Source organism: Pogona vitticeps, chromosome 1 (genome assembly GCF_051106095.1).
Source record: "Pogona vitticeps strain Pit_001003342236 chromosome 1, PviZW2.1, whole genome shotgun sequence".
NCBI lineage: Eukaryota > Metazoa > Chordata > Lepidosauria > Squamata > Agamidae > Pogona > Pogona vitticeps.
Window position 1 is genome coordinate 25,782,665 of NC_135783.1, and position 27,283 is coordinate 25,809,947.

The 27,283-nt window shown below is 38.8% G+C and overlaps 1 protein-coding gene across 4 annotated transcripts in view; it reads right to left on the reverse strand.

The window, feature by feature from the left end:
- Window positions 1-27,283, reverse strand: part of MTA3 (metastasis associated 1 family member 3) — a 182,068-nt gene that overhangs the window by 79,510 nt on the left and 75,275 nt on the right. For all 4 annotated transcript variants that reach the window (XM_078380862.1, XM_078380857.1, XM_078380865.1 and 1 more), the window contains exons 7-11: window positions 26,465-26,567; window positions 8,152-8,251; window positions 5,318-5,506; window positions 2,339-2,413; window positions 451-509 (exon numbers count right to left, since the gene is read on the reverse strand). In XM_078380862.1, the coding sequence (XP_078236988.1) occupies window positions 451-509; window positions 2,339-2,413; window positions 5,318-5,506; window positions 8,152-8,251; window positions 26,465-26,567 (526 nt within the window). The remainder of the gene's footprint in view (window positions 1-450; window positions 510-2,338; window positions 2,414-5,317; window positions 5,507-8,151; window positions 8,252-26,464; window positions 26,568-27,283) is intronic.

A 27,283-nucleotide genomic window follows, 5' to 3' on the forward strand; every position in this document is an offset into this window, starting at 1 on the left:
CATCTGCACACAGAAAAGAAATAATTTAAGATAGAACTCCCCCACTTTGGTTGAAACCCTATATCTGCTTAGCTAGGAATACATCTCACTGAACAGAACAGGATTTATTTTTGAGAAGTTCAGAATTTCACTGTTCATCATTCAATGAAGAAATGCTACAAGAATTAGTTGCAGAGTAATCCAAGGAACATTTACTGTGTTTACCTAGACTTATTCTCATGTAAGTGTGAAGAGACCTGCAATGGAAAAGATCTATATTTTGTATTTACACATAAGAAAATAATTGAAAACGCTTTGATAAATGTCAGCATGGGCATTATTGGATTTTATACAAATACGTTCAATGTACAACAAACTAGGGTTTTATAAATGGTGCTCCTTGGTTGCTGCTCCTGAGTTGTCTACACATTTTGCATTTTTTTAAAAAGTATGACTGTTTATTATACTTACTAAGTAGGTATGTAAACTTGTTTCAATTTGCTTTCTGCTTCAGCAGCTTTTAGACGTTTCTAACAGAAATGATGAACAAAATTAATTTTATGCACAGTGTTAATATTATAGGTTTTCCCAGACAACTATATCAATATGCTCAGTCTTTAAGAGATGCTTCAGAGACCAAGCAGCATCTTCCTGACCTCACCCTTGCAAAACTTTCCAGAAGTCAATAAACTTTTGAAAGAAGCTATGAAGTTTTCAAGACCCCTTGAGTGAGATGCTAAATACTTCCATCAGCAAAATCCTTATAGGACAGCCTGGGAAAAGATATTATAGCAGTAAAATCAGAAACACAAAAATAGCCAAGTAGCTGGGCTACTGTTAAAGTAATATATTCAATGGTTCCCACACTATAGCCTCCTAAATGCATCTCATCTCCTCTGGTTCTGAAAGTGTAGACTGGGGAATGATAGGGGTTGCCAAATAGGCCTAGTGAAAAACACTTGCGCTTGAAGCCCTGGAGTGCTGTTGCCAGTAAGAGCTGACTCAATTTAATTCAGCTTCCTACAGGACCCAATAAATAAATAAATAAATAAATAAATAAATAAATAAATAAATAAATAAATAAATAAATAAATAAATAAATACACTGCAATGATGAGCCAAGGAAAAGAACTATATATTAGAATAATATTAGAACATTGTTTTTAAAAAACCTATGTATTAACTTCCAGATCTGCACTACACAACTACCGTGTTCCATATGCATTACTTAGGGATTCAAATTGCAATGTCATGATTTTTTTTTAAAGAAAACTAAATCAGAAGACAGTAATGCATCACACACTGCAATTGATTCAGAGGGTAACTAGTTGGAAGATACTTATCACACACAAATACTGCGAACTAAATTAAGCACAAATCCTAATTTCCAATGTTAGCATGCTTTTCCACAATGCCATCCACTTTGGAGCAATCTGCGCCTTAGCTAGTTACTTCCTCGACAGTGCAAATAAAGATAATGCTGTCTATGGGCTGACAGTGACTTGTTAAAACAATTGTTCTAGCATTTACTGGACCACATGCAGCTCCGAGAAGAAAAAACACATGGTGAATGTATTTCTGAGTTACCATCGGGATGAAGCCAATTAAGAAAACAAACAGGGAGTGACTACTGGAAGAACAATAAACCTACAAAAATTTGCCTTGTAACCATAACTCTGGGGTCCTTTTTGTTTTGTTATTACTTAGAAAGTGTGTATATTTGAAAATGCACCAGTCAATGGCTCAGTTCAGACAATCACTTATAATGTTTTTCTTTGAGGAGGAAGTGAAATAGAATCAACCATGTTATTCCCTCTGAACATGAGATGCAGTGGTTTGTTCTAAATGAAAATTTTCAGTCGTGGTCTCGGATCATGGTTATTTAACCAGCTTTGGCTTCTGAATAGACAAAACTCCCTCCCCTCCTTCTATGAATACTGTAGCTTCTGCTTCGGCTGCATAAACAAATTTCCATAAATGGAGCCTTTACATCTAACTGCTCTGGATCCAAGACAAAGTAGTTCAATATCCATAATTTCTAAATTTCTTTATGGCATTTAACTGAAGGAATTGAAGTCACCTTCAAATGCTGTTAACATCTTTTGCAGAAAAAGCCATAGGAATTAATATTTTATGTGCAACTATGACTGCCATACCACGTGCAGAATCAGGACAGATAATGATCTAATAACTGGCACATACCAGTTCCAAGTCATATTCATTCTCATATAATGTTTTGCATAATTTAAAGCATTACCTACCCCTTAGATTTAATTTTCTAAGCTGTTCGTATACAGTCCTTTTGATTTTCTTGGCTGACCACCGTTAACCCACTGTGGAAAAAAGAAGTTAAAATTACCTGCTGGATATATCTGTCTGTGGTTTTCCACATGTAGTAATATTCAATGATGCTAGTCAAAGATTTCCAAGGTAGCTGAAAAACATTTTTTAAACCAAAAGAGAGGAAACAACCATTTAATTAAAATTTCAGATATACATTTTATTGATTTAAAACATGGGCACAAACAATTACCTCTTTTCCATCAAACAAATGAGTCCATTAAAAATCTTTTCTCTGTTTCTAAAGTGTCATTGTACATTAATGACACAGAGAAAACCAATGAGAACCAGAAAAACTAATTAAAAGTTGTGTGCTTTTTAAGAGTAAAAATGCCAGAATCCCTCAGCAAGCATGGCCAGTAACTTTTGCAGCTCTGGGCACCCACTTGTGCCTCAGCAGTGACACACATTAGGCTGAAAAAGTACCCTAAGTCCTTGCAGCTCCCATGGAGTTTAGCTATGCTCACCCATTTCCTGCTTCTTCAAGCTTCATCAGCCTAATGGCCACTGTATAGAAATATTTGCCAAGGCAAAAATGTGTGTACTGAAGCCTCTGAGAGGACTTGGGAGTTTTGGGCTACATCTATCAGAATTCTGGCTGGGAGACTAACGTGGGAAGATGTTGACATGATAAACCCATGTACCACCTTGCTCATAACAGCATTAGATGGCAACAAATTCAAAAAGCATATAGGCAATGAAAGAACTCTGTAAGCCTCTTCTATGCTCCCTCTTATTCAATGGGAGCAAACAATTTGCTCTATTCACCTGTTTGCTTTATTACTGTCTCTCCCAAAGAAAGAGAGAAATAGAGAATGTTTGTCTCTCTCTCTCTCTCTCTCTCTCTCTCTCTCTCTCTCTCTCTCTCTCTGTGTGTGTGTGTGTGTGTGTGTGTGTGTGTGAGAGAGAGAGAGAGAGAGAGAGAGAGAGAGAGAGAGATGGATAACACCAGCAAGAAGATGTCACTGTGGAGGTATGTCTAAAAAGACTCCCAATTTTGCAGACAACCATAAACATTTTAAAACACAAAAGAAAGTGCATCTATCTACCAAACGGCATATATAATCTTCAAAGGGCAGTTGGCATTGTGATTCTGTAGACTTTAGTTATCTGAAGCAAACAAATGGGGAAATCCATTTCTAGAAGAAACAATATGTGTGAAAATTAACAAAAAAGGACTAAACAATATCAGAATTGTCTATGTAGTCTGCTTATTTGAAAAAAAGCATCAAAACCTGGCATCTTCTTGAAAGTTGGAAGCTTATATAATAGTAGAAAGCATTCTTTCTGAACGTGCCAGTTTTCTGTATCTCTTGCATTCAGCTTTCACTGAGAGATTTTGGTACAGAGTGTTTTTAAGCAAGCAATCCTCTTAATACATAACTGAAGTAATGTGACATCCCACACACTTTCCTCATTGTTCCATTACACGCCCTTGATGTACAAGTAATCACAAAAGAGATGTGATCCTCTGTATCTGAGGGCTTAGTGAGTGTAAAGACAGAAGTATTAAGAGGAAGGCGTTAAAATGAGCCAGCTGCATCCCACTGCAAATCAATCCTTTCCTAGGTCCTTCATGCATTACTTTTTTGCAGGGACAAAACCTGCATAATAAAGGATACGTAGTCGTTGATGTTCCTCTTAGCCTTACAATCTACATTTTGGCATAGGGAAACATAGGCTTTTTGGGTTCTTTGGGTCCTGAGACCATGATAATGCAGGGTTCCAGGATCCAAACGTATCCCTATTACAGATGTTTACACTAATTTATGGACAGCAAGGCCAGGGCAAAGAGAAAGAACCACACATCATCAGGGATGTGGTTGATATTGTTCCTTCTTAGCTTCTACACACCGGGACTTTTCACATGAATGCCTAATAGCCAAATATGCACACTGTATATTGGGAGGAGCAATTGATCTGAAGGCTTTAGCTCTGGAACGTTCTGCATTTCTTTGGTGCAAGCATTCCACAATGAATGGTAGTATGTAGTAACAGATCTTCATTCAGAAGACTGAAGAAACTGGAGGGCTTCAGCAGCAATTGCAGATGCCATACCCAGGAAACCTTCTAGTTATACTGCATCTCAAGAGAAAACGACAGGTTACCCACCTCTAATTGTAGTTCTTCGCATGGACCTCTGTGATTCACCCAGGGTATAATTCACAGAGGCCACGAAGAAGAAGTAGGATTTTATTTATTGCACATTAGCAGAATTCTCAGAAGTGATCTGGAGGGTCATGCTCAAATAAAGTAGCATGCTTTTATCTTGTTACCTTGAATACGCTTGATTCCAAACCATGTTTTAATCAAACAAGGATTAAATTATCTAAACTTTAATAATAGGAACAGGGTAGCTGGAGGGGAGGTTTTGTTCTTGTTCAGTTTTTTTTTCAGTAACAGACTCTTGTTCTCAAACCTGGACGACTTCATGTCGATATCCTTTCTTTCTTTCCAAGAAAGGATATCCAAGGCTGCAAACTATGATAGTTAGTGGAACCTCACTGGGACAGTTGGAACCACACTGTATTCTGACAATGTTAGTATCCATCATGTTCAAAAAGAATGGAAACAAATAATGAACTGTCAAGGTCCCATGAGAGTCAAATGTTATTTTAAGAACACTATAAAGGTGTGCAAATCAACATTTATTTAGAAGAAGGAAGAATTCTTAACTGATTTTGTTGGATAGAAACTGCTAAATGGAAAAGTCTCTAATTTCCTTCACAGAATACTTTTCTCTTGTGAAGTATCTGCATTTAGATAGTCCATATTACTGGGAGAAAAATCCTAGAACTGGGTAACACTTTATGAGGAAGAAAAGAATCTGCTTTTAATCCTTAGTTGTGAGGATTGAGGAGCTACTGCTACAGATAACAAATTCTAAGTAAAGTGCTACAGATAACTAATTTGACTACATATAGAAACAACTGCATGGCGGATGATAAAAAAGAATATAGTAAAAATATAATTAAAGGGGGAAGTTATTTCTACTTACAAAGTCCTGACGTATATCATTGAAGTCTTTGCCATATTTCTCCAGGGCTTCCTCAAACAAACTAGCCTCTGAAGCCGACCATTCTTCCATTTCATCTCTACAGAGCACAGGACCACCAAGTGGAACCAGGACACTAATAGCACTGCTCAAATCATAGTTATGCTTATGCAATGTATCCATTGCATGAAACTAAGAAGAACAAGAAATCTTTAATTAAACAAGAGTCAATAAACAAGTCAATAATTTATTACACCTGATCTCCCATTTTGAAAAAAACTGGCATGTGCTTTTAAAAATTCCCATTCATTGACCTTAACTGTGCAAATGTTCATGCTCTTCTTCCCCCTTCTCAGAGGTGAAGAAACTTTTGGCCTCTCAGGTGTTGCTAGACTACAGTCCCTATATCTTCTCACCAATTATACTAGCTGGATAGAGTCCAATAGAATCTGGATGACCACATGTGAACCAGCTCCATTTTAGTTGAACAAAAGAGATTCATACTCATTCTCTTTCCACCTTTCTGCTACCAACAGTCTATTTGTAAATCACTTAAAGGGAAAAACTGGGACATAATAAAATTGGATGTTAATGACTAATGTGCTGGCACAGGAAAATGTGCACTCCTGGTTCTCTCTAGTGTGTAAATTAAGCAGGAATGGGATGACTTTCTGTGCCAGACAACCTCAGGATGATGGTTCGATGTGTCCAAACAAGCAAAGCTTCATAAATCAACAACAAACCCTGGGCTACCAATGACGTATAGTTGTGGCTCTTTATTGTACACCAAACTATAATTACAACTTTGCACATCACAAAAAAAAGGAATCCCCTTTTACCCAATGGGGGAAAAGAATGAAGAAAGAGACTACATGCCACAGCAAACTGCTTGTCCAAATCATAACAAAGGGACAATTTTCATCTTATAGTGGTGTGCAGATGAGGCCCTGTATTTGCTAGGGAACAGTGCACTAGAGATGTGCAAATTTGTGTTTTTGGACTACGATGCCCAGAACACCTCAGGCAGTGTATTGAAAATAAATGCATAGGATAGGGATAGGATACACGGCTGCCACTCCTACATATTGAGCAGGTCTTCTGCAAACATTCTGTCTGGATATCCACACTAAATAGATCAAGGACTGCATGGAAGGCTTGGTCAATATGCAGTCCAGAGCAGCAGGCATTATTCTTCTCTGATTCGTATTGATTGTTCCAGGATTCTAACTTGTCCACGGAAGGATACAGAAACTTTATGAATCTTTCAACCTAGGACTTTCTCCTTATAACTGAAAGATACAGAAACCTACCACTTGTACTTAATTTTCAAAAATATTACTAGAAAAAGACATTTGGGAATGAGGGAGAAAAAGCACCTCATTAATATATATAAAAAAGCCCAAAAGGAGGGTTGATGTCTAACAGCCCATTACTTCTAGGATTGCAATGAAATATACCAAAACACTCCTCAAAATGCCAACTCCAAGTATATTCACCAATTAAAAGTGAAGTCCTATTATGAAAAGGAAATACGTCCTCATTTTTAACAAAAAAGAGAACAAAAAAGAGAACTGAAGTTCTAAATAAGGCCAAGAAAACAGACAAAATGTGTGGAAGCGAATGACTATGAATCCAGAGCAGCAATTAAATCTTTTCTGGCTTTTCTAGTGTCTCATTAGAAGATGAACCTTCCATTAAACAGAATTAAATTAACCATTAGAAAATATAAAATGTCTGTTCAGATACTAAAATAATGTGTCAGTTAGAGAAGCTAATGTGTGTTTTTGTGAAAGGAAGAAAACACTTTTACCATGGGGAGAAAGTATAGCCCTGGATCACACAAATGTCATGATATATTTCATATTTATTTATTTATCCTCCAATATTCACTTTGCAATATTCTTCCCTAGTCATCCCATCCCCAACATTATCATTACACTAGCCCTGATTGGTACGTTAGACTGGAAAAGAATGAAAATTCAGAATATTTCACAAAAGAATAGGGATTTAAATATGGGTCTCCTCAATTCTGTTCTGATGCACTGCACTGGCTCTTAGTATACATGCTAACGGACTTTCAGATGGAACTACTTCTAAATCTTTCTGAGAATTAGGCTATATGTTACTGATAGCCTATTATTGGAAGAAGTGATTCCCTAAGTGATGAAAGGTATCTAATTTTCATAGCTCACTCTTGTAGTTTTCCAACTAGTTTATTTAATTTTGTGATTGGTCACTGAGAAAGGGTTCCATTTGTAAACATGGTTGCTTAGACATTACGTTCTGATAGAAACACACCTCTAGAACATTAATGAGATTTCAGTTCTTAATGATTTGTTACATGCAGATCAAAATCTCTTGGTCTTTGTAAGCCAGATCATAACATTCACTCTGTTCCTCCTTGGCAAACAAAGCACACTGGTCATGATTTTTGGATCTGTGCATTCTGGCTTGGTGCACACCCTGAAAATTGAGGCAGGACTGCTTTGCTTGCCAGGGAGTAACAGACCAAACTAACATGCAATTTGGTACAGTAAGCAACAGGATTTTGATTACTGCTTAACTCTCAATGCTAGTTCAGATTTCCCCCTTTTTGCCTCCCTGCCCCTTCAAAAGAACAAAAACTACTTAGCAATTTGGTTCGAGCAAAAGCTGGATTTTGGTAGCCCTTCCCTTTTTAAGAAGTTTAGAAAAGTACCAAAACCATTTATCAGCATGTCCCTCAAATCATATATAATCTACAGGACAAACATCAGATGATTTGGCCTCTTAAACCCCAACCATTTATTTTAATGCACAAACAAAAAAACCACCAGTATTTCTAGGAAACTTCTTACCAAAGTGATGTCACGGGAAGCTGCAGCAGCACTCATGTGTAAGCTAGGCTGACGGACAGAACTACTGCAGTCAAGAGCTCGGGCAAAAGTGCCAACCGCACTGAGGAAGGAAGAAAAACATACATTTGCATCAAGAAATGCTAAAATACCCATGAAAACTAGTCGTCTTGATCCTGGTGGTGGTGATCCATTGGCAGTTTTGACTATTAGGGACCCTTGTCCCCGAGGCTCCCAAAGGCTTCCCCCAGGGCAAAAGGAAGCCCCATGCCCAGACACTTGGGTGGCCAGTTTGTGATGCTTGACAGGGACAGGTCAACTGAAAAAAGGTAGATCAGGCCTCCAGGACACCTGGGTCAACCTATTCTGCACCTGGGTGTCTGCAAGAACTGCCAGTCTATTTGTTCCACACTGGCAGTAGACTGGGCCTCCAGAACTCCTAGCATAAGGTATAATGCTGAACTACCTTGTTTAGTACCGATTCAGTTAGCACTCCATTTTCTTAGAATGCATCCTGAGCACAAAGCAGGATATTAGTATACATGCTTACCTAGGGGTAATCTCGCCCGAACCAAACTTGAGCCAAAATGCACAGGGCTGTGTGAAGTTAATCTGCACTGCAAAGTATCTTTACATATTGATTCCATATTTGACATATGGATGTAAGAATGCAGGGGAAAGGAAAATATGAGAAGATACTGGAACACAAGGTAGATATTGGTTAACTATTAAAAATCTATTGACTCATATATTTCTTACTGCAGTCTCTTCGTTTCTTATCATTCTTTGGTTTCTCCACCTGTCTGTCTTTCTTTCTCCTGGCTAGTGTAGAATTCTCCTCTTTCCCTGTGGGTGTGATGACTATTAAGTCATGTTCTTCTATTCTTTTGTTTTGTGCCTTTTTTAGATGGTGAGCCTACTGGCAAGTACTTGTGTTGTTCTATTTCTGTGCACCACCTAGTGCATATTAGGCACTTCTATAAATAATTCCACGAACAAGGCATGATAATAGAGAAGGCCCTCTCCCTGACTGTCATCTGTCTCACACAAAGGCACCCAGAACAGCCTCCAAATGAGATCTTAGCAAATGGCACAGGGGCAGGAGGATGCGGTAGAAGATATTGGTTTTAGATACCAAAGACTTACAAAATGTGAATGCCAGCACTCCGAACTGTGGAACTACAGTTGTGTTCAAAATTATTCAACCCCCACTGAAATTGAATGTTTTGGCCATTTTGACATTGATTTTGATCATTCAGTCATCTTGCTTACATTTACATGAAAGAGGCACTTGTAGGTCAGAGAAATATAACCTTAAGTTTATAATGAAATAACCACAAATGTCTTTTCTGTGCTCACATCATTATTAGTTTTTATTCAACCCCCAAGTGACATTCAATCTTAGTACTTAGTACAACATCCTTTTACAGTTATAACAGCTTTTAAACGTGAAGCATAGCTTGACACAAGTGTCTTACAGCGATCTACGGGTATCTTCGCCCATTCTTCATGGGCAAAAGCCTCCAGTTCAGTCAAATTCTTAGGCTTGCGCACTGCAACTGCTTTCTTTAAGTCCCACCAGAGGTTCTCAATTGGATTTAAGTCTGGTGACTGCGACGGCCACTCCAAAATGTTCCAGCCTTTCCTCTGCAACCATGCTCTAGTGGACTTGGAGGTATGCTTGGGATCATTGTCCTGTTGAAAGGTCCAACGTCTCCCAAGCCTCAGGTGTGTGACGGACTGCATCACATTTTCATCCAATATCTCCTGGTACTGAAGAGAATTCATGGTACCTTGTACACGCTGAAGCTTCCCTGTACCTGCAGAAGCAAAACAGCCCCAAAGCATTATTGACCCTCCGCCATGCTTCACGGTAGGCAAGGTGTTCTTTTCGTCATATGCCTTGTTCTTCCTCCTCCAAACATAGCGTTGATCCATGGGCCCAAGCAGTTCTAATTTTGTTTCATCAGTCCACAGAACACTATCCCACTTTTGTGGTTTGCCCACATGACTTTTGGCATACTGCAGTCGACTCTTCTTATTCTTGGGAGACAGCAAGGGGGTGCGCCTGGGGGTTCTGGCATGGATACCTTCATTACGCAGTGTGCGCCTTATTGTCTGAGCTGAAACTTCTATACCCACATCTGACAAATCTTTTTTCAGTTCCTCAGCAGTCACACGGGGACTTTTCACCACTCTACGCTTTAGGTAGTGCACAGCAGTCGAAGTCAGCATCTTCTTTCTTCCATGACCAGGTAGCATTTCAACAGTGCCCTTTGCCTTGAATTTGCGAATGATGCTTCCTATGGTGTCTCTTGGTATGTTTAACTTCTTTGCAATCTTCTTATAGCCATTGCCCTTCCTGTGAAGACAAATCACCTCTTCTCTTGTCTTCCTGGACCATTCTCTTGACTTCACCATGTTTGTAACCACACCAGTAAATGTCTAGAAGGAGCTGAGTATCACAGTCATTTTAAAGCTGCCTAATTGGTGCTTATTATGCTTGATTGGTGCTCGGTGACATCCACAGGTGTTTTCAATACCTGATCGAAAACACCTGAATGAACCTCTCTTCTTCAGAGTGGTAGTCTTTAAGGGGTTGAATAATTGTGGCAATGAAGAAACCACAAAAGAAACATTTACTACTGTATTACATAAACAATTGATGTTATTTTAGTTGCATTTGGTTCTTTAAAACGTCCTTGTAGGATTTCATTCTGAATACAATTCCAAATGTACACTATAGTCCCTAAACCCCTTTACAGCATTGGGGGTTGAATAATTTTGAACACAACTGTATCTAAGATGTCTTAAAGCCGTGGTTCTTAACGTGGGCGATAATGCCCCCCAGGGGGCAATTTCATTTTTCAGGGGGGCGGTAGAACGAAAAGGGGCGGCATGGGGGCGCTGGAGCAGAAGGGGGGCGGTAGGGGGGCGCTGGAGCAAGCCAAACCTGCTAAGATGGCTGCAGCCTTTTTACAGTGTGCATGGATATATATTTGCCTCCAATCTTAATTTAGTTTCAGAGTTTTTGTCTTGAAATTTTTAGTTCCTGTATTGTGGTTTGTTTTTATGCCCTTTTTATATTTCTTTTTGCGTCTTAAAATTTGCTTGCAACTAAATCATTAAATGTTACTTTTTGGGGGCATTTCATTTTCTTGGAATTGAATTTTGTTTTCAGGGGTCATTGGATTTAAGTGTCATAAATAAATAAATAAATAAATAAATAAATAAATAAATAAATAAATAAATAAATAAATAAATAAATAAATAAATAAATAAATAAATAAATAAATAAATAAATAAATAAATAAGATATCATCACCGCGGGGAGGGGGGCGATGATAACTTCCTCAATGGCTCAAGGGGGCGTTTCTTTCAAAAAGGTTAAGAACCACTGTCTTAAAGCACTGATGAGATGTGCTTCCAATGAAGTAATTGGATTTTATTCATTTACTCCCAATGAAGTAATTTGAATTAGTAATTTAGCAATCACAGTATGAACTAACTACAGCTTCCAGACAATCTCCACAGGCAGCCCCATGTACAATATAGTGCAGCAGTCTAACTGGGAGGATAACAAGGGAAAGCCCAACCACAGAACTGTAGAACAACCAAACTATCTATGTTTAGAAGGAGTACAGTACAGGGGGAAAAAACAGAAAAAAACAGGATAATAAAATGCACTGGTATGAATACTCCACAGCATTTTCTAGAATACCCTATGGGAAGAAAGGTGCCGTAGAAACAAAATAAAATCAATCAATCAACCCAGATCAACCTTTCCTAACTAGTTTGCCGTTCATATGTGTTTGACCACAATGCTCATTGAGGGTGGTAGGAAGTATAGTTCAATAAATCCAGAGGGTTCCAGTTCGTAGAAGACAGGTCTATATCTTGATGGAAAGGTTAGATACAAATTTAAGAAATAATGACCAAAATTCTACTAATTATGCCTGCTGACAGTGCAGGTGGTCTAAATCTTGGCAGCAAATTGTCACAAACTAAGAAGTCAGCATAGGCATTGGCTGTTGGATGCAAAGACATGCAACTCAGCGCACAACACAAAATGCCTACTTTGACTTTTTAACTTAAGACAACTCACCAACAAAATCTATGCCAATGCCACTATTCCACCATAAAAACGTGACGGGATCTTAGCCAATGCATCTTAGAAAACAGAAAAGAAAAAAACTGTGATCTCCGGTAGCTCTTGTCACAGTATTATTATTGTTTAAAATCTGTGTTTGAACATGTGTCAAAGCCAGGTGTCACACAAACATGAACCCTCCTGCCCACACATTCAAGCAGAAAATGCTGTTTTAAAGTACCCTTAAATATTTCCCAGCTGATCATTTAATGGCCTAATCCATCAGACCTCCCCTCAGTGCTGGATCCTTCAGACATTTAACAATTTGAGTGGGAAGAGCTGACACATAAGTGGTTTTTGCTCCCTGTGCAGTGTTCACAGCATAATTCAGGTAAGGCATATTAAGTACAGTATATATATGCATCAACCCACTGTTAAGCTGTTCTAATATGTCAGTTTTCTTTTTAATGTAATGGCATGATTGAGGAAAAGATGAAATTGCAAATTATATTTCTTTTAAAATTAGGAAGACTGATCTGCAAGCAACAGAAATGTTTCAGTGCTTTCCAGCTGGTGGTTTACATTTGAACATAAACAGCAAAAAAGTGAGCCATTAATATTACATGCTTTCAGCAATTTGCACAAGTAAACAAAGCAATTTCCTTCACCCTCCTAATTTTAAGTTTTTTTTTTGCCATTATACTGGATGACCACTTCTAGCTTGGCCTGATCAATAAATGATTGCTGTGTTATTGAAGCTATTAGGTTCATCTCCCTGTGTGACATTTGCACTTACAGATCACTGCAAAAAGCAAAAAGAAAGAACACCAAATGACATGCAGCTTAAAAAAAAAACCTAAAACAGAAGTAATGGCCAAAATCCCACTGTTTTTAATGCTAACATTAAGTGCCAGGGCATAAACTGCATTGGGTAATTGCCACTAGTTAACAAGTCCCCATGTGTATTTTTGTTGCACATTAATTTTCACTATTGGTATGCACTGAGGAATTTTGGGAAGTACAGCACAAATCCTTCTCAGATCTGCACACCCTTAGTGATGTGCATGTATTTAACCATGCCTTTAATTTAAAGTTGTTTTGTATTTTAATAGCTCCTTATTCAATCATATTTTAAGCCATGCTGATGCCTATTTGAGGAAGAAATATAACGCATATATCTAATAAATAAATAAGATAAAATAAGATAATTTTCACAAAGTTCAAGCTTCCACATATTCACTCAAAATCCAGGATACTATATTTTACTGCCTGATGTGAAGAAGCAAATGTAGGGAAAAAAGAGGCAGATATCCCACAAACATCCCTAGTATTAAAAATTTGCTGCTATTTCATGGCACCAAAAAAATCTGCTAGCATAAGCTGTCTGGCTGTCTGGCTCTGCCTAAAGATACTGTTCACTGTCTACACTCCTCACAGCAAATGTGGTTTTCTTCTCTAGTGAGCCTAACAAACCCAAGCCTTTTTCTCAACTTCAGAGGTGGCAGGGGATCACTCCAGCTATTGCACAGAAATCCCTGCTCTCCCTGTCTCTAATCCACAATTGGGAAAAAGGTGGGGTTCTCTGAAGCTGGGGATGGCATAGGCATCCTTCAGTCTCGAGAGACTATGGTAACATGCTCTAAATCGAGGAGTGTCCTCTCCAGAGCATGAAGCCTGGGTAAGGTAATATGGAAGATAGGCTGTTACCCAAGCAGCAAATCCCCCCTCTCCACATTGCTGAAATGGTCCAATGGAAAGGCAAGAGCCAATACGACTGGTTCCAGCAATGTCGCAGGAGTTGGCAGAACGACACATGCTGCCTTCGGGACTCCAGCTCCGGATTTTGCCTCTAGGTTAACTCCTGAAGCCTTTTCCATGAATGGATATAGCCACAAGGCAGTGGAGGTTTGAAATCGGAGTTTTCCTTCTCCTAGATGGGCTGCCTTCCATGGCTGACGAGCCCCACCTACCCAGCCAGATCATACTGTAGCATACCACTATCAGCACCAACACACACACCTCACACAGGGAGAACTCAGAGGGTCAGACTCCATCTTTGTATGACTACAAGTCCCATATGCCTTCTAATTCCTTACACACACTACAATGGAAGTGATTCACACTCTAAGAAGTGTGTTAGTCTGTCTTTATGCTAGTTTTACACATTACCTTATCTTCAGTATCATTTAATGTAATGCAAGGAATCACAATCAGAATTATACTGCGTCACATCGAGATTCTATAACAGGAAAACAAATCCTGCTTCAACCAACTATTGATTCTTCAAACTTTATTCTTTTTCTCTAACAAGCTAGCAGTCAAGATTATTTCCCACTTTCACATCCAAAATGCAGCCACCCTGATGCTGGGGATGAATGTGGAGGATTTAAGAAGCTGAATGGCAGAGATGATCCTTGGTCACAGGATATAATAATTTTGATCTTTGGTACCACAGCCAGCACAAAACAGTGAGCCTTTGCAATAATCTATGCATGGTCTTCTGCTTGAATTCATCTGTTCCTCTTCTCTAATAAGCTCAGTGCAATTCACTATGGAGGATCTTGGCAACGTATTGGCTATTTGTATACATACCTGTTTCTTTTGTACAACAGGGCAAATAGCAGCTTTCTAGAACAGAGATGATTTTCATTGGGAAAATGCTATGAGGAAGATAACTCTTACACTCCAGCACTGCCATCCTAATAAGTTCTTTCTCTCAACCACTGCAAATGAACTTTAAATAGAAAACCAAAGACCCGACAGAAGATGAAGCAAGAGATCCCCATTCTTGCACACAATCTGACCTTGAAGCAGTGCTATCCACCAAAGTGTGGACATTCCATTATTTCGGGCTGCCTTTAAGGGTAGAGCCCTTCATTGGTGCGGGTTTGTGTTTAGTGAGCAGGCAGCAGTGCGGCATGGGGGAAGGCTGATGTTGCCCCCCCCCCGTAGGCCAAAGGTGGGTTTATATCTTTTATACCCAGGGGTCAGATTACGCCCAAGGCCCTGCCTAACAGACCAGATGAGATAAAGATATAAAGGATTTTAACTCCTAGACTTTTTCTGTTTTATAAAAAATTGTTTTGAGGCAGTGACCCTCATGGTGCAGTGGTTAAACCGCTGTACTGCAGCCAAAACTGTACTCACGACCTGGGGTTCGATCCCAGGGAACCGGCTCAAGGTTGACTCAGCCTTCTATCCTTCCGAGGTCGGTAAAATGAGTACCCAGCTTGCTGGGGGGGGGGGAATGTTTAGCCTGCATAATTAACTTTTAAACTGCCCAGAGAGTGCTTGAAGCGCTATGGGGTGGTATATAAGCAGCACGCTTTGCTTTTTTTGGAATCCTTTAATTCTGTCATTCTCAAATCAGGTAACACTCATGTTAGCTGTGCAAGCTAAAGATCTATTTCCCTAACAAAAGTTGCAAAACTGGCTAATAGATTCCAGAAGGTTAGAATGTCACTACTTCATCCAGATCAACCCAGTTTTTTTCCAGCACAGGAAGGGAGCAGATAACTTAAAGTTGGTCGCAGATTCAACTGCATGGACACCAAAAGACCTGACACAGCTGCCATTATTTTACTTGATGCTGAAAAAGTATCTGATAGAATTAACTGGGAATTTATCTTCACAACTTTGAAATACTGTACATTAGATGTAAATATTTTACCTCTCTCCTAGGTCAAGAGTGGTTACAAATGTGATGCACTGTCTAGTTCATACCTAGCGAAGGTTACTCAGGACAGATGTCCTCTGTCATCTCTAATATCCAACTTATGTTTGGAACTGATGGCATGTATAGTAACACAAAATGCAACAATTTCATGATTTGTATATGGAAAATACGGACATAAAGTAGCTCATGGTCTTCTGTTGTTTATCACTAAACCTGAATAATCTGTACTGGAAATGCTAAAATAAATTCACTTTTGGAGCTTTCTTTGGCTACTCATTTAACTGGTCTAAGCATAATAATAATATTGTTGTTTTATTTTAGTTTAATATTGTTGTTAGCCACCCAGAACAGACTTCGGTCTAAATGGGCGGGACATAAATTAAATTAAATTAAATTAATAAATAACGCCTTTAGGGGTTAGTATCTCTGCTAGACTGTTTACCGACCAGCAATTTAATTGGTATTCTCCTACAATTTCAATAGTCAGGATGGCTCATCAATCAGTTTCTTATCAATTACAAGTCAGTCCATATAGATGTGCTAAACTAACTTAATGGTGCAACACTTATCTGAAATTTTTGAAACTTTTAAGGCGGAAAAATAGATTGATTATTGGGTAACCACATTAAAACAACTGACAGGTCCAGACCAGGACTTTTACCATTTTCAACTTTGCAAGCCATATATAACCTACCTTTTCGAATAGTACAACAATATTTACAATTATCACACTTTCTAGTAACCATATTCTGTACTACAGTGAATTAATTTTGTTTTAGAAAATCCATTGTATTTGTGGATATGTACAGTAGGTACTTCCTGAAGTTTGGAAGTATTATTATTATTATTATTATTATTATTATTATTATTATTATTATTATTATTATTATTATTATTATTATTATTATTATTATTATTATTATTATTATTATTATTATTAATTAATTAGATTTGTACCCCGCCTATCTGGACCAATGGAGAGAGTAGGGTGAACTTACAAGCTCTCATCATTGCCAAAGGACTTACACTTCAAGTCTGGAAAGCTAAACATACGCCATCCATAATTCAATGATAGGAAGCTCTCACTAACTTAGTCATGCACGAACATTTTATTCTATCAATGCCAACTCCAAAGGAAATGTTTTTGAACATGTGGTAGCCCATATTTATGTATATGCCTAGCCCATGATTATGCTATATTCTGAATTTTTTCTTTTTTCTTGTCTTTACATTTTACTTTCTTTCTTCCCCACTTTTGTTATTTTCTCATCCCCCTTTTTCCCTTTTGTCTTGCAATAAATTATTTAAAAATGGGTAAATAGAGGCATGTCCATTCCCTTCTCCCTGTAGTAACTTCCAGCTTCTCTTGTCAGAGAGATATCTATGCCTTTCTCTCAATTCTTCTTTCCCATTGGGAAGTTTGCCAGAGCAGGGATGGATCACCCTTTTGCCTCTAATCAGAAACTGGGGGGTACCACTGTTTCCCTGCTCCGCTCACCCTTTTATTAAGGAGAAGGAGAGAAGTGAAAAGGAATTCCTATGTTGTCTTCTGTTAGCAAATGAATCAGTAACCCATCCTGCTTCTCATTCCAAGAGTGAGGATGAGCAGAGGAGGTTTGGAAAGGGTCCATCATGTCGGCAGTACTTTAGCTGTCGGCAGCACCAGATTAGGCCTTGTATCCTATTACCACCACCTGTAGAACTGTACCTATGGGCCCTCCACCTCCTGCCAAAGAATGCCACAAAACTCTGCCGTTGGTGCCAGATGAGGTATCCACATCAGAGCTTTGACACCTATACTTCTACGAACATAGCTTTGTATGGCAGAATAATATTGGGCTGCTCAGTATGTTTGGCAATGACATGTCGTTGCTTTTCCATTTGTTTGCTTTCTTTTTATTAAGGCAAACTGCTTTTCACCCAAGCACCCAACATTTTTAATAATGTACCTTTCTTCGTCTCCAAAACCATTCTACAAACCAATTAAGATTTCTGACCTAAAAACTGAAGATCTTCCACATCAACAACTCACAGATAATTGAAGCTGGAAATTGACCCGAAGGACTCACAGACCTCAAACAGCAGAAAGGTGACATACTGAATATGTCTTATTGATGGCCAGCTGCTGTTGCTTCTCATCATCAGTTCACCCTTTGAAACAGGCAATGCTTATTATAAAGAAAAAATCACCAAAACACCCTACACTGCAGGGAAATAATATGATGAAACAGAAAACATGATGAAATCTGAATGAGATAAGGATGCTTGGGGGTGGGGGAAGGGAATAGGATAGAAAAAGCCATTCAAATTATGTACTCTGTCAGAATCGCTTCTCCCTAAAGAGATGGCGTGTTGGGCAAGGAGTCACTGTAGGCGCAAGCAATCACCACTTTTTATGCCCAAGACAGGTCCTTTAGCCTCAGAAATATGTAGTCCTTGCTCTATGGACAAGCTTGACCTGAAAATAGAGCCTCTTACCTACTTACAAGGCAATAAATCATTGACTGTGTGCTTCCTTAGACAGCACAACAGACTGGCTAGGTAGGACCTCTCTGTATAGTAGCAATTAGTGACCTTTCCACTCCACACTGGATTTAGGTGCAGTCTTGCTGTTCAAGAGACAAGACCTTTGTTGAAGAATAAATGTTTTACTAAGAAGTAAAGTAGTTCCGTTAAAATACAGTTGTAGCTTAAAAAGCATGATCATATCCAAACCGTTACTATGATTCGAATAAACTAGGTTAAAATAATAACAACTAAATCTATGTTAAGTAATCATCTTGGCAACATTCTACATCTTAGCACATTAGAGAAGCTCGGCAAATTCCTCCCCCCCCCTTCTCTTTCAAAATGACAAATCACTCTCTCTCCCTCCAACACTCACCGCAACATGTCACATACATGAAACAACCATTTTTCTACATGTCTCTGGACCTCCCTCTTTCTTACGCTTTCCAGTTGTTAACCAATTAGGATTATGAGGGTGTAACACAGTTCACCGCCCATATTTCACATGAGATCTGCACGTGGCTTATCTCATCCCAATTAGAAGGACTGCGGTGTTTGGTTTTCCTCTTGAACTTCTCAAATCTTGCTCCTTATATTGGCGCCAGGCAGAGCAAACTTCAAACAACAATCCCATGATACATTCAGTGGCTTAAAATATCAAACTACACAGAAAACTTAACAGACTCCATCTTTGTATGACTACAAGTCCCATATGCCTTCTAATTCCTTACACACACTACAATGGAAGTGATTCACACTCTAAGAAGTGTGTCAGTCTGTCTTTATTCTAGTTTTACACATTACCTTATCTTCAGTATCATTTAATGTAATGCAAGGCATCACAATCAGAATTATACTGCGTCACATAGAGATTCTATAACAGGAAAACGAATCCTGCTTCAACCAACTATTGATTCTTCAAACTTTATTCTTTTTCTCTAACAAGCTAGCAGTCAAGATTATTTCCCACTTTCACATCCAAAATGCAGCCACCCTGATGCAGTAAGTTACTGGCTAGAATCTTATCACTTATGTCCACCAGTATTAAATCAAACAGGGTACACTCCTCTGCGCAAACTGCCACTAATCAATAAGAAGGTATTTGTATTTCCCATTGAACACCAAGTCACAACTTCTCAGTTAGCAGCAAATTACTGCAGCAATTTACACAGTCTGACTTAAACCAGCAGACCTAAGTAATAAGATATTGGCCAATGCATGGAATTCACTGATTGCATAATTTTAAATAGCTTTAGAAGAGCGCAAGACGAATTGAGGGAGGCCTAAATCAGCAGCTATTTGGAACTTTGTCTTGCCAGGTGATACCAAAAATGTGTCGGAGGCAACGCATATGAAAGGTGTTCAGCTTCCTCTCCGGCTGTGCACAAAGGGTCCAGGACTCACTGCAATACAGGAGTGTACTGTACTCAGGACACAAGCTCTATAGACCTGGATCTTGGTATATGCCATCAGTTTTTTGTTAAGCCATACTCTCTTTGTGAGTCTAGAAAACATGGTGGCTGCTTTGCCAACGCATTTATCCAGCTCGACATCTAGAGAGTGAGTGTCAGAGATCACTGAGCCAAGGTACACAAAATCATGAACAACCTCCAATTCTTGTGTAGAGATGGTAATAGAGGGAAGTGAGATAGATGCCTTCTGTTGCAGTTCCAAAAACGTGCTTCAGCATGACAGACAAATTTTTGGCATCACCTGGCAGGACAAAGTTCCAAATAGTGTAGTCCTAGAACAAGCTGGAATTTTTAGCATGTATACATTACTGAAACAGCGCCATCTATGTTGGCGTTGGCATGTCATGAGAATGGCTGTTGGTCAGATTCCAAAAGATCTCCTATATGAAGAATTAGTGCAGGGAAAGCGCCCCAGAGGGAGACCACAGCTGCGATACAAGGATATCTGCAAGCGGGATCTGAAGGCCATAGGAATGGACCTCAACAGATGGGAAACCTTGACACCTGAGCATTCAGCCTGAGCATTGGCCTCTCCCAATTTGAAGAGACCCTTGTCCAGCAGGCCGAGGCAAAGAGGCAGTCCTGAAACCAGCAAAATCAGGGAGCTGGACAGGGGACAGATTGTATTTGTCTTCATTGTGGAAGAGATTGTCACTCTCGAATTGGCCTTCTCAGCCACACTAGGCACTGTTCCAAGATCTCTATCCAGAGCATGTTACCATAGTCTCTTGAGACTAAAGGATGCCTGCTGTTTACAGGTGATCTGCTACTAAATATCACATGTTGGAAAACAACAGCATGAAAAGGCTGCTGCCTGCTTGTCCCTCAAAATACCTGGCTTGACCCTAGAGTGAACAGGATGCTGGTCTTTTGGCAGGCAACAGAGTTCTTGGGTTTATCTGTAAGACTCTAGTGTCTTTTTTTTGGGGGGGGGGGAATAGTAAGGCAACAACAACAGTAACAATAATGTTCTTAAACAAAGAGGGCCTCAGTGTTGCCATACTGCCACTACCACACCACCTATACTTGACATAGACTCTTCATTAATTGGGTCTTCCCCTCTCTACTGGGCTTGGCACCAGGAAGACACCATTTTAATTTTGCATAATGCCCTCCCTTCTCCCATGTTCCACTGTTGGTAATCAAAATAAACAGCCACAAATCAAAACAGCAAAACAAATAACAGTCAGCTGAGAAGCACTACTGCCTAGCAAGGAAAGGGGTCCACCGCCATACGAGGCACTCTAGTGATATTGAGAAACCACCAGTAGACACAATGCTGAGGGACCCTCAAAGCCTGAAACAGGCTCTGAAGAAGGCCCTTAGTCTGCAACAAAATGATCATGTATCTCGGCAGTGAAATAATGGAGCTCCAACTGTGGAAGAAGTTGCAAACACACTTCTAACAACAAATGAACAAGACTTTATATGAAGGAAATGTGTGTGCAGATCAGAGTGCTTAAGCACTGCTGGCTCAGTTTCTAGAAAAGACTCCTCCAAATACACTTTTTGGGGGGGGGGGTATTCTCTAAGGCTTTCACGGCCAAAAACTAATCCCACAGTTACAAATACTCAGCTATCTAGAACACTACAACAGAACACAGACAGAGTTCTAACTCCTTTCCTCTGAAGATGCCGGCCACAAAGACTGTCGAAACGTTAGGAAGAAAAACCTCTAGAACACAGCCAAACAGCCTGAAAAACCTACAACAACAAAGTGGGGTTTTTTCCTTAAATGTAACTTGTTCTGTTTATTAGTAAATAGTTGGTTGCTGTTGTTACTCCTAATTTGCCAATGAATAATTATGTAATACATTATGCAATACATGACTTCTTAGTTAATTTTTAACTCTTGGAGGGAGCAAATTAGGAAACAATTAAATGGCCCCCAAGTCCACTCACATCATCTGAAAATGCCCCCTAATTGCTAATTGTTACAGCAAAACCTTACTTTAAGGAACAGCATTGTCAGCCATTATTTCTATAATTTTTAAAATATTACTACCACGTTATTTTGGGGACAAACTCAAATGGTTTCATGAGACAATTAATATGGTTTAAATTATCATAATGATTCAGAGTGGCACCTTATGCAGCCTTGGGCAAGCTAGAGTGCCCCCAGAAAAAGGGGAATGGTAAATCACTTCTCAGTTTCTATACCTAGAAAACCGTGGAAAGGGTCACCATAAGTGGAATCTGACACCACATTATTATTATTATTATTAAGGTCACAGAAAGGTGCTCTTAGATCAGTCCAGAATTTATGCAGGAGAAGAACTCAGAAGCCAGGGGTAATCAGTTGTTTGTTTCATTGGCTGCTGCTTAATTTTCAAATTTTCTGACAGAGTACAAATCAGGAAGTTTCCCACTTCAGCTCTCACATCTGTCATGCACTGACAAGGTTGATTAAGGCAAGCCAAACAAATGCAAATATTGCTACTAATATACAGAGCAAAGTGTTTACTTCTCTTCATATGACTCACTGTACAAAGGAAAATCAGTAAAGTCAATGAACCAATGTTGACTCCTTCCTTTCTTTGAACAATGCCAAAACTCCAACCACAAAATAAAATAGAGCAATTATTTATTTGTAAATTAAGACTTCCTGTGCTACAAATATATCAACTTCTAAATCTGTCTTAGAAAACAGTGAAATAATACTTTCCAACAATGCTGTTTGAGAAAAACCACCTGCTCCATGTTTTTAGGGCACTGTTGGGTCTACAAGAGAAAGAGACAAGTGCCTCCTTCCACTTCAACTCACAGAAGCACTAAGCTTTAGTCAATATTCACAGCTTCCAGTCTTTCCATGCAATATGACATAATTGCTGCAAATCAATACTTAGGGGGGAAAAAGTAAGGGAAAGAAGAGGGTAAGTCTTGTAAGTGAAGAAACAGAGCACCTGGGATTTTCCAACTAGTGCAAACAGATGAGAAGCAACAACTAAAACAACTCTCGCTTAAAAACTTAACACAACATATTTTTAAAACAGCACACATTCTGAAAGTGTGAAGAGGGAAATAAAAAAGTACCCAACTGGATGAGCGGACTTAATCGTATTTCTCCCTTTTTTTTCTGAATGTTTGCAGTAGAGCAGAGCTGCAGGTTGGTAAGGGGAAAAAACAGATATACTAGGTCAAATCTAAAATCCCAATCAGAGTTGGAAATCAATGGAAGGTATGTTACTTAACAAGGTCCATTTGTTTCAAAGGGTCCAATCTAGTTGGGACTAACACTGGATTTAGCCCACAGAACAGAAACTACTTAAAGTAGTTTCCTTCTACTAACCGAATTAGAAAGTAATCTTAAATAAGCCCCTGAGCACTAGTGGAAGCATAAACCTTTTCTGAAATAGAAGCTAATTTTGATTTTTTTTAAAAGGAACAGTGAAAAGGTATTTGTTACCACTGTGTTCTCTATAGGTATCTTAATAATGGATGGATTATTCTTTCTAAGAAAACAAGGTCTTTGCTTATGATAATACACAGATCAGGCAAACTTGCTGGAAGCTGACCATCATCTAAACTGTCAATCCAAAATTTAGTTTTTGTCTCATCAGAAATACAGTTCACAGACAGGATCAAATAATATTTCAATTGTCAATGACAATGCAGATCAATATGCACACACAAGGAATCTTGACTGGGTAGGATTTATTCCATTCATCCAAAATTCTCAGCAAATTTCTGCATACTGATGTACTCTGAGCAGTGTAACACATGGTTTCCTAAAATGTTCAAAATGTAGAGTGTTATCCCCATAACCCCAAGGAACAAAACCATCTGAATCCTTCTAACATGTAAAAAGAACTAGCATGGTCACTCAGTCCCTTCCGAACTGTAACGGTACAGAAAATTCCATATCATATAAACAGACTGAAGGATCACTCAAAGTTCCACCAATATCAACCATTATCCTGGAAGAAAGCAAACCTTTCAGAGGAGTGGCTCCAGAGAATCTGGATCACTTCACTCTTGCATAACTACAATTTCTGAAATTTATTTTGCACTTATTAGCATTACATCAGGCAGAATCCTTTCCTACCTGTGTCCTACTGTACTCTCCTCTTTATAAATGAATAAGATGAAACACAGCGATAGCTCTTGGCTAAATGTCATCTAGTTATTATCTCAATATTTTTCATTGTATCATAGACACAGAACCATTTCAAATGTTTTCAGTTCACTACATGGTAAATCATGGTAGGGTGCCAGAAAACTTTGTCCCATATGAGCCTGCCTACAACCTGAGACTTTAATCAGAGGCCTTGTTGTAGGGCTTACTGAAACCTTGAGATGCTAGCTAGGTGAATGCATGAGACAGGACTTTCTCAGTACAGTGGGGTCTCTACTTAAGAACTTAATCCGTATTGGAAGGTGGTTCTCAAGTGGAAAAGTTCTTATGTAGAATCTGCATTTCCCATAGGAATGCATTGAAAACCATTTAATCCGTATCTGCTCTTTTCTGTCCATAGAAACTAATGGGAAGCTGCTATTCCGCCTTCTACCACTAGAGGGGGATTTTTTTCTTTTTTTCCCCTTAGGTCAGGGAACAGTGTTAAAAGCACTTCTGACGAAGCTAATTTTGAAGAAATGGACTGAAAACCAATTAATCCGTTCTGGCTGTTTTTTTTATGTAGAGGTGTGTTCGTACACTGAAGCATTAGTTCCCATAGGAACTAATGCAAAGCTGGTTAATACGTACTCTACCACTAGGGGGAGAACTTTTTTAACCTAAGATGACCTAAGGTTAAAAAAAGAGCAGGAAAGTTTTTTTTCCTGTTCTTATCTGGATTTTTGATCTCAAGTAGAAGCAAAATTTAGCAAATGGAGCTGTTCTTAAGTGGAATTGTTCTTAAGTAGGGACGTTCTTAAGTAGAGACCCCACTGTAGCTGAACTTCAATTATGGAACTCCCTTGCAAGGGAAAAGAAAACATAGCTGCATGATCCATCCATAGAATTCAAGTTCTGGATTCAATTACACTTTCCTTGGCTCACTAAACATTTGCAAACATGGTGAGCGTTTGAATTCCTCAGAATTCTTTAGATGAGGATAAATCAAATAGTCTTAATAATCTCACTGGCAATATGGTTTCAAAATCAATGGGCAGTGCACTGTTCATTGTTTCTGAAAACCATACTGACAGCAGGACAAGTAGGAATTTGTGGATTCCTCATGACGTAAAGCTCTCTAATGTATTAATTTACAGTCTCTTTCTTCAAACAAAAGCCTTGCTTCTGCCTCTGTAGATCTGTCTATTGCCTTTGGTAAGGTGCACAGCCCCCTGTGTAGGTTGAGAGTATAAAAGATGGCACAAGGCAACAGTCCTTACTTCAGCAAAACAGTCCTCCCAAAATAAGACAGACATCTTCATTTATTTTATTTTTTTTTCTGGTTAGGTGAAATGACATCATTCTGTATGACTGTTGTGTTTTAGAATTTTTAACTGGCTATTTAAATGGTTTTAAAATTGTTTTATATATTATATTGTACACTGCTTTGGGGGCAATTTATTTTAGTGATCATTTATTTATTTTATGTTATAATCTTAGAACTCCAGAGACGGAAAGGACCCTATGGATCATTGAGTCTACCCTTTGCCTAGCTCTGACTCCGCAGTCAGATGTCTAAACTACTAAGCCATTCAGCAGTTCTGTTCTGTCCTGTTAGTCCCACCTTTCCTCAAGTGAGTACAAGGTGGTGTGCATGATTCTATTCTTCCCTCTTTTATCTTTACAACAACCCTGTAAGGCAGGAGGGGCTGAAAGAATGTGACTGCATCACGGTCAACCAGTGAGTTTCATCACCAAGTGGTGGTTTAAGCCTTGGTGTCCCAAATCCTGGTCCAACACTCTGACCAGGATATTACACAACCTTTGCAATAAGTAAATGGATAGAACGTTCTCTCCTCTAATAATAATCATTACTGAACGCAAAAGAACAACTGGGAAATATCTCTGCTCTCCAAGATGAAGTTTACTGCAATTTTTAGGAATGAAGCTTGGAAGAAATCCAGCAGCATATCCTGCTAAAGCTAAATCATAATTTATTTTAAATAGTAGATGTATTATGCACAGTCTAATTGTTTCTCCCCCTGCCTCACAAGACAAATGAGACTTGTTTTAAAAAAGAGGAAATTGCTAAGATCACGAGTACAATTATATAAATGAAGCAGCAGTGTTTGAATACAGTCAAGCCAAACTGAACATCTTTCATTCTAAACGATTTCAGTGGAGGAAATGTAACCACATACAGTAGGACCGTGAGATTCACTTGCTCAAAGTTTCACTTGTTCACTGCCTGGAAATATTAAATAAAAATCCCAAAAATATATGTTTCCAAGGTGTATTACCAGAACTGGCCACTTAGAGGGAACCAGAGACTATGCTATACATAGCGTTTCTCTATACCTGCGCTTTTTGACAGAAGCAATCCTTTGCAAATTTTGCAAGTCCTACTATATTCACTCCTTCCACTGAAATTAATCAGACTTGCAACAGTTAGTTTTGTCTGGATCATAACCCTTTTTTTGGAGGGGAGGAAATCAAAAGGAGGATCTTGCTCTTACCGTGCTACTACTAAAAACTGGTCAATCTGATGATCAGTGAGCTGGCTATCTGGATCCCACACTTTCACTTCAAGTTTTGCCTGTTCCCGGTCATCTGTTTCTCCTAAGAAATAAAATAAAATAGTTACAATATTATTTATTTGTTGTGTTGTTTCAGGGTTAAACTGTCACAAGACAGCCTCCATCATAAAAATCACAAGACTTAAAAGTAAAAGTACAATAAAGTGTAATTGAAAATAGCATAAAAATAACAAATTCGAGAGCACAACAGGAAGACAGCAGTGAATCAAAAACAAAAAGATTAAGCAGCAAGTGACTCAAAATGAGTACATCTGATGTCTTGCCATGAAGGAGACCTATGAGTCTTGGTTCAAGGTAGAGATTTGCAAGCATGAGGCCACTGTTGAGAAGACCCTCTCTCTCTCGCCCAATATTCTAAATAACTTGCTGATCTCAAAAGCACAGGCAAGTTAAAATGGATGGAGACAGTCCTTCACATAGCCTGGTCTCAAATTGTTTAAGGCTTAAAAGATAAAAACTAGTGTAGAAGTTTATTGTAGAAGTGCAGAAGATTGATGTCACATGCTCTGAATGTCCTGCCGCCAATATTCAAGTAGATGTACTCTGCAGTAGCTTAAGTTTCTGAACTGCATCAAAGGCCACCCTAAGCTGAAGATATGACACTGTTCTAACTGAACACTGCTAGGACACAGACAACTGAAGCTATATCCTTTTTATATATGGCTGCACGTTGGCTCATCTAGACATGAGCTATCAAAAACATTTCTGGCTACCAGTGCCTCTAGTGCTTTCAGTGAA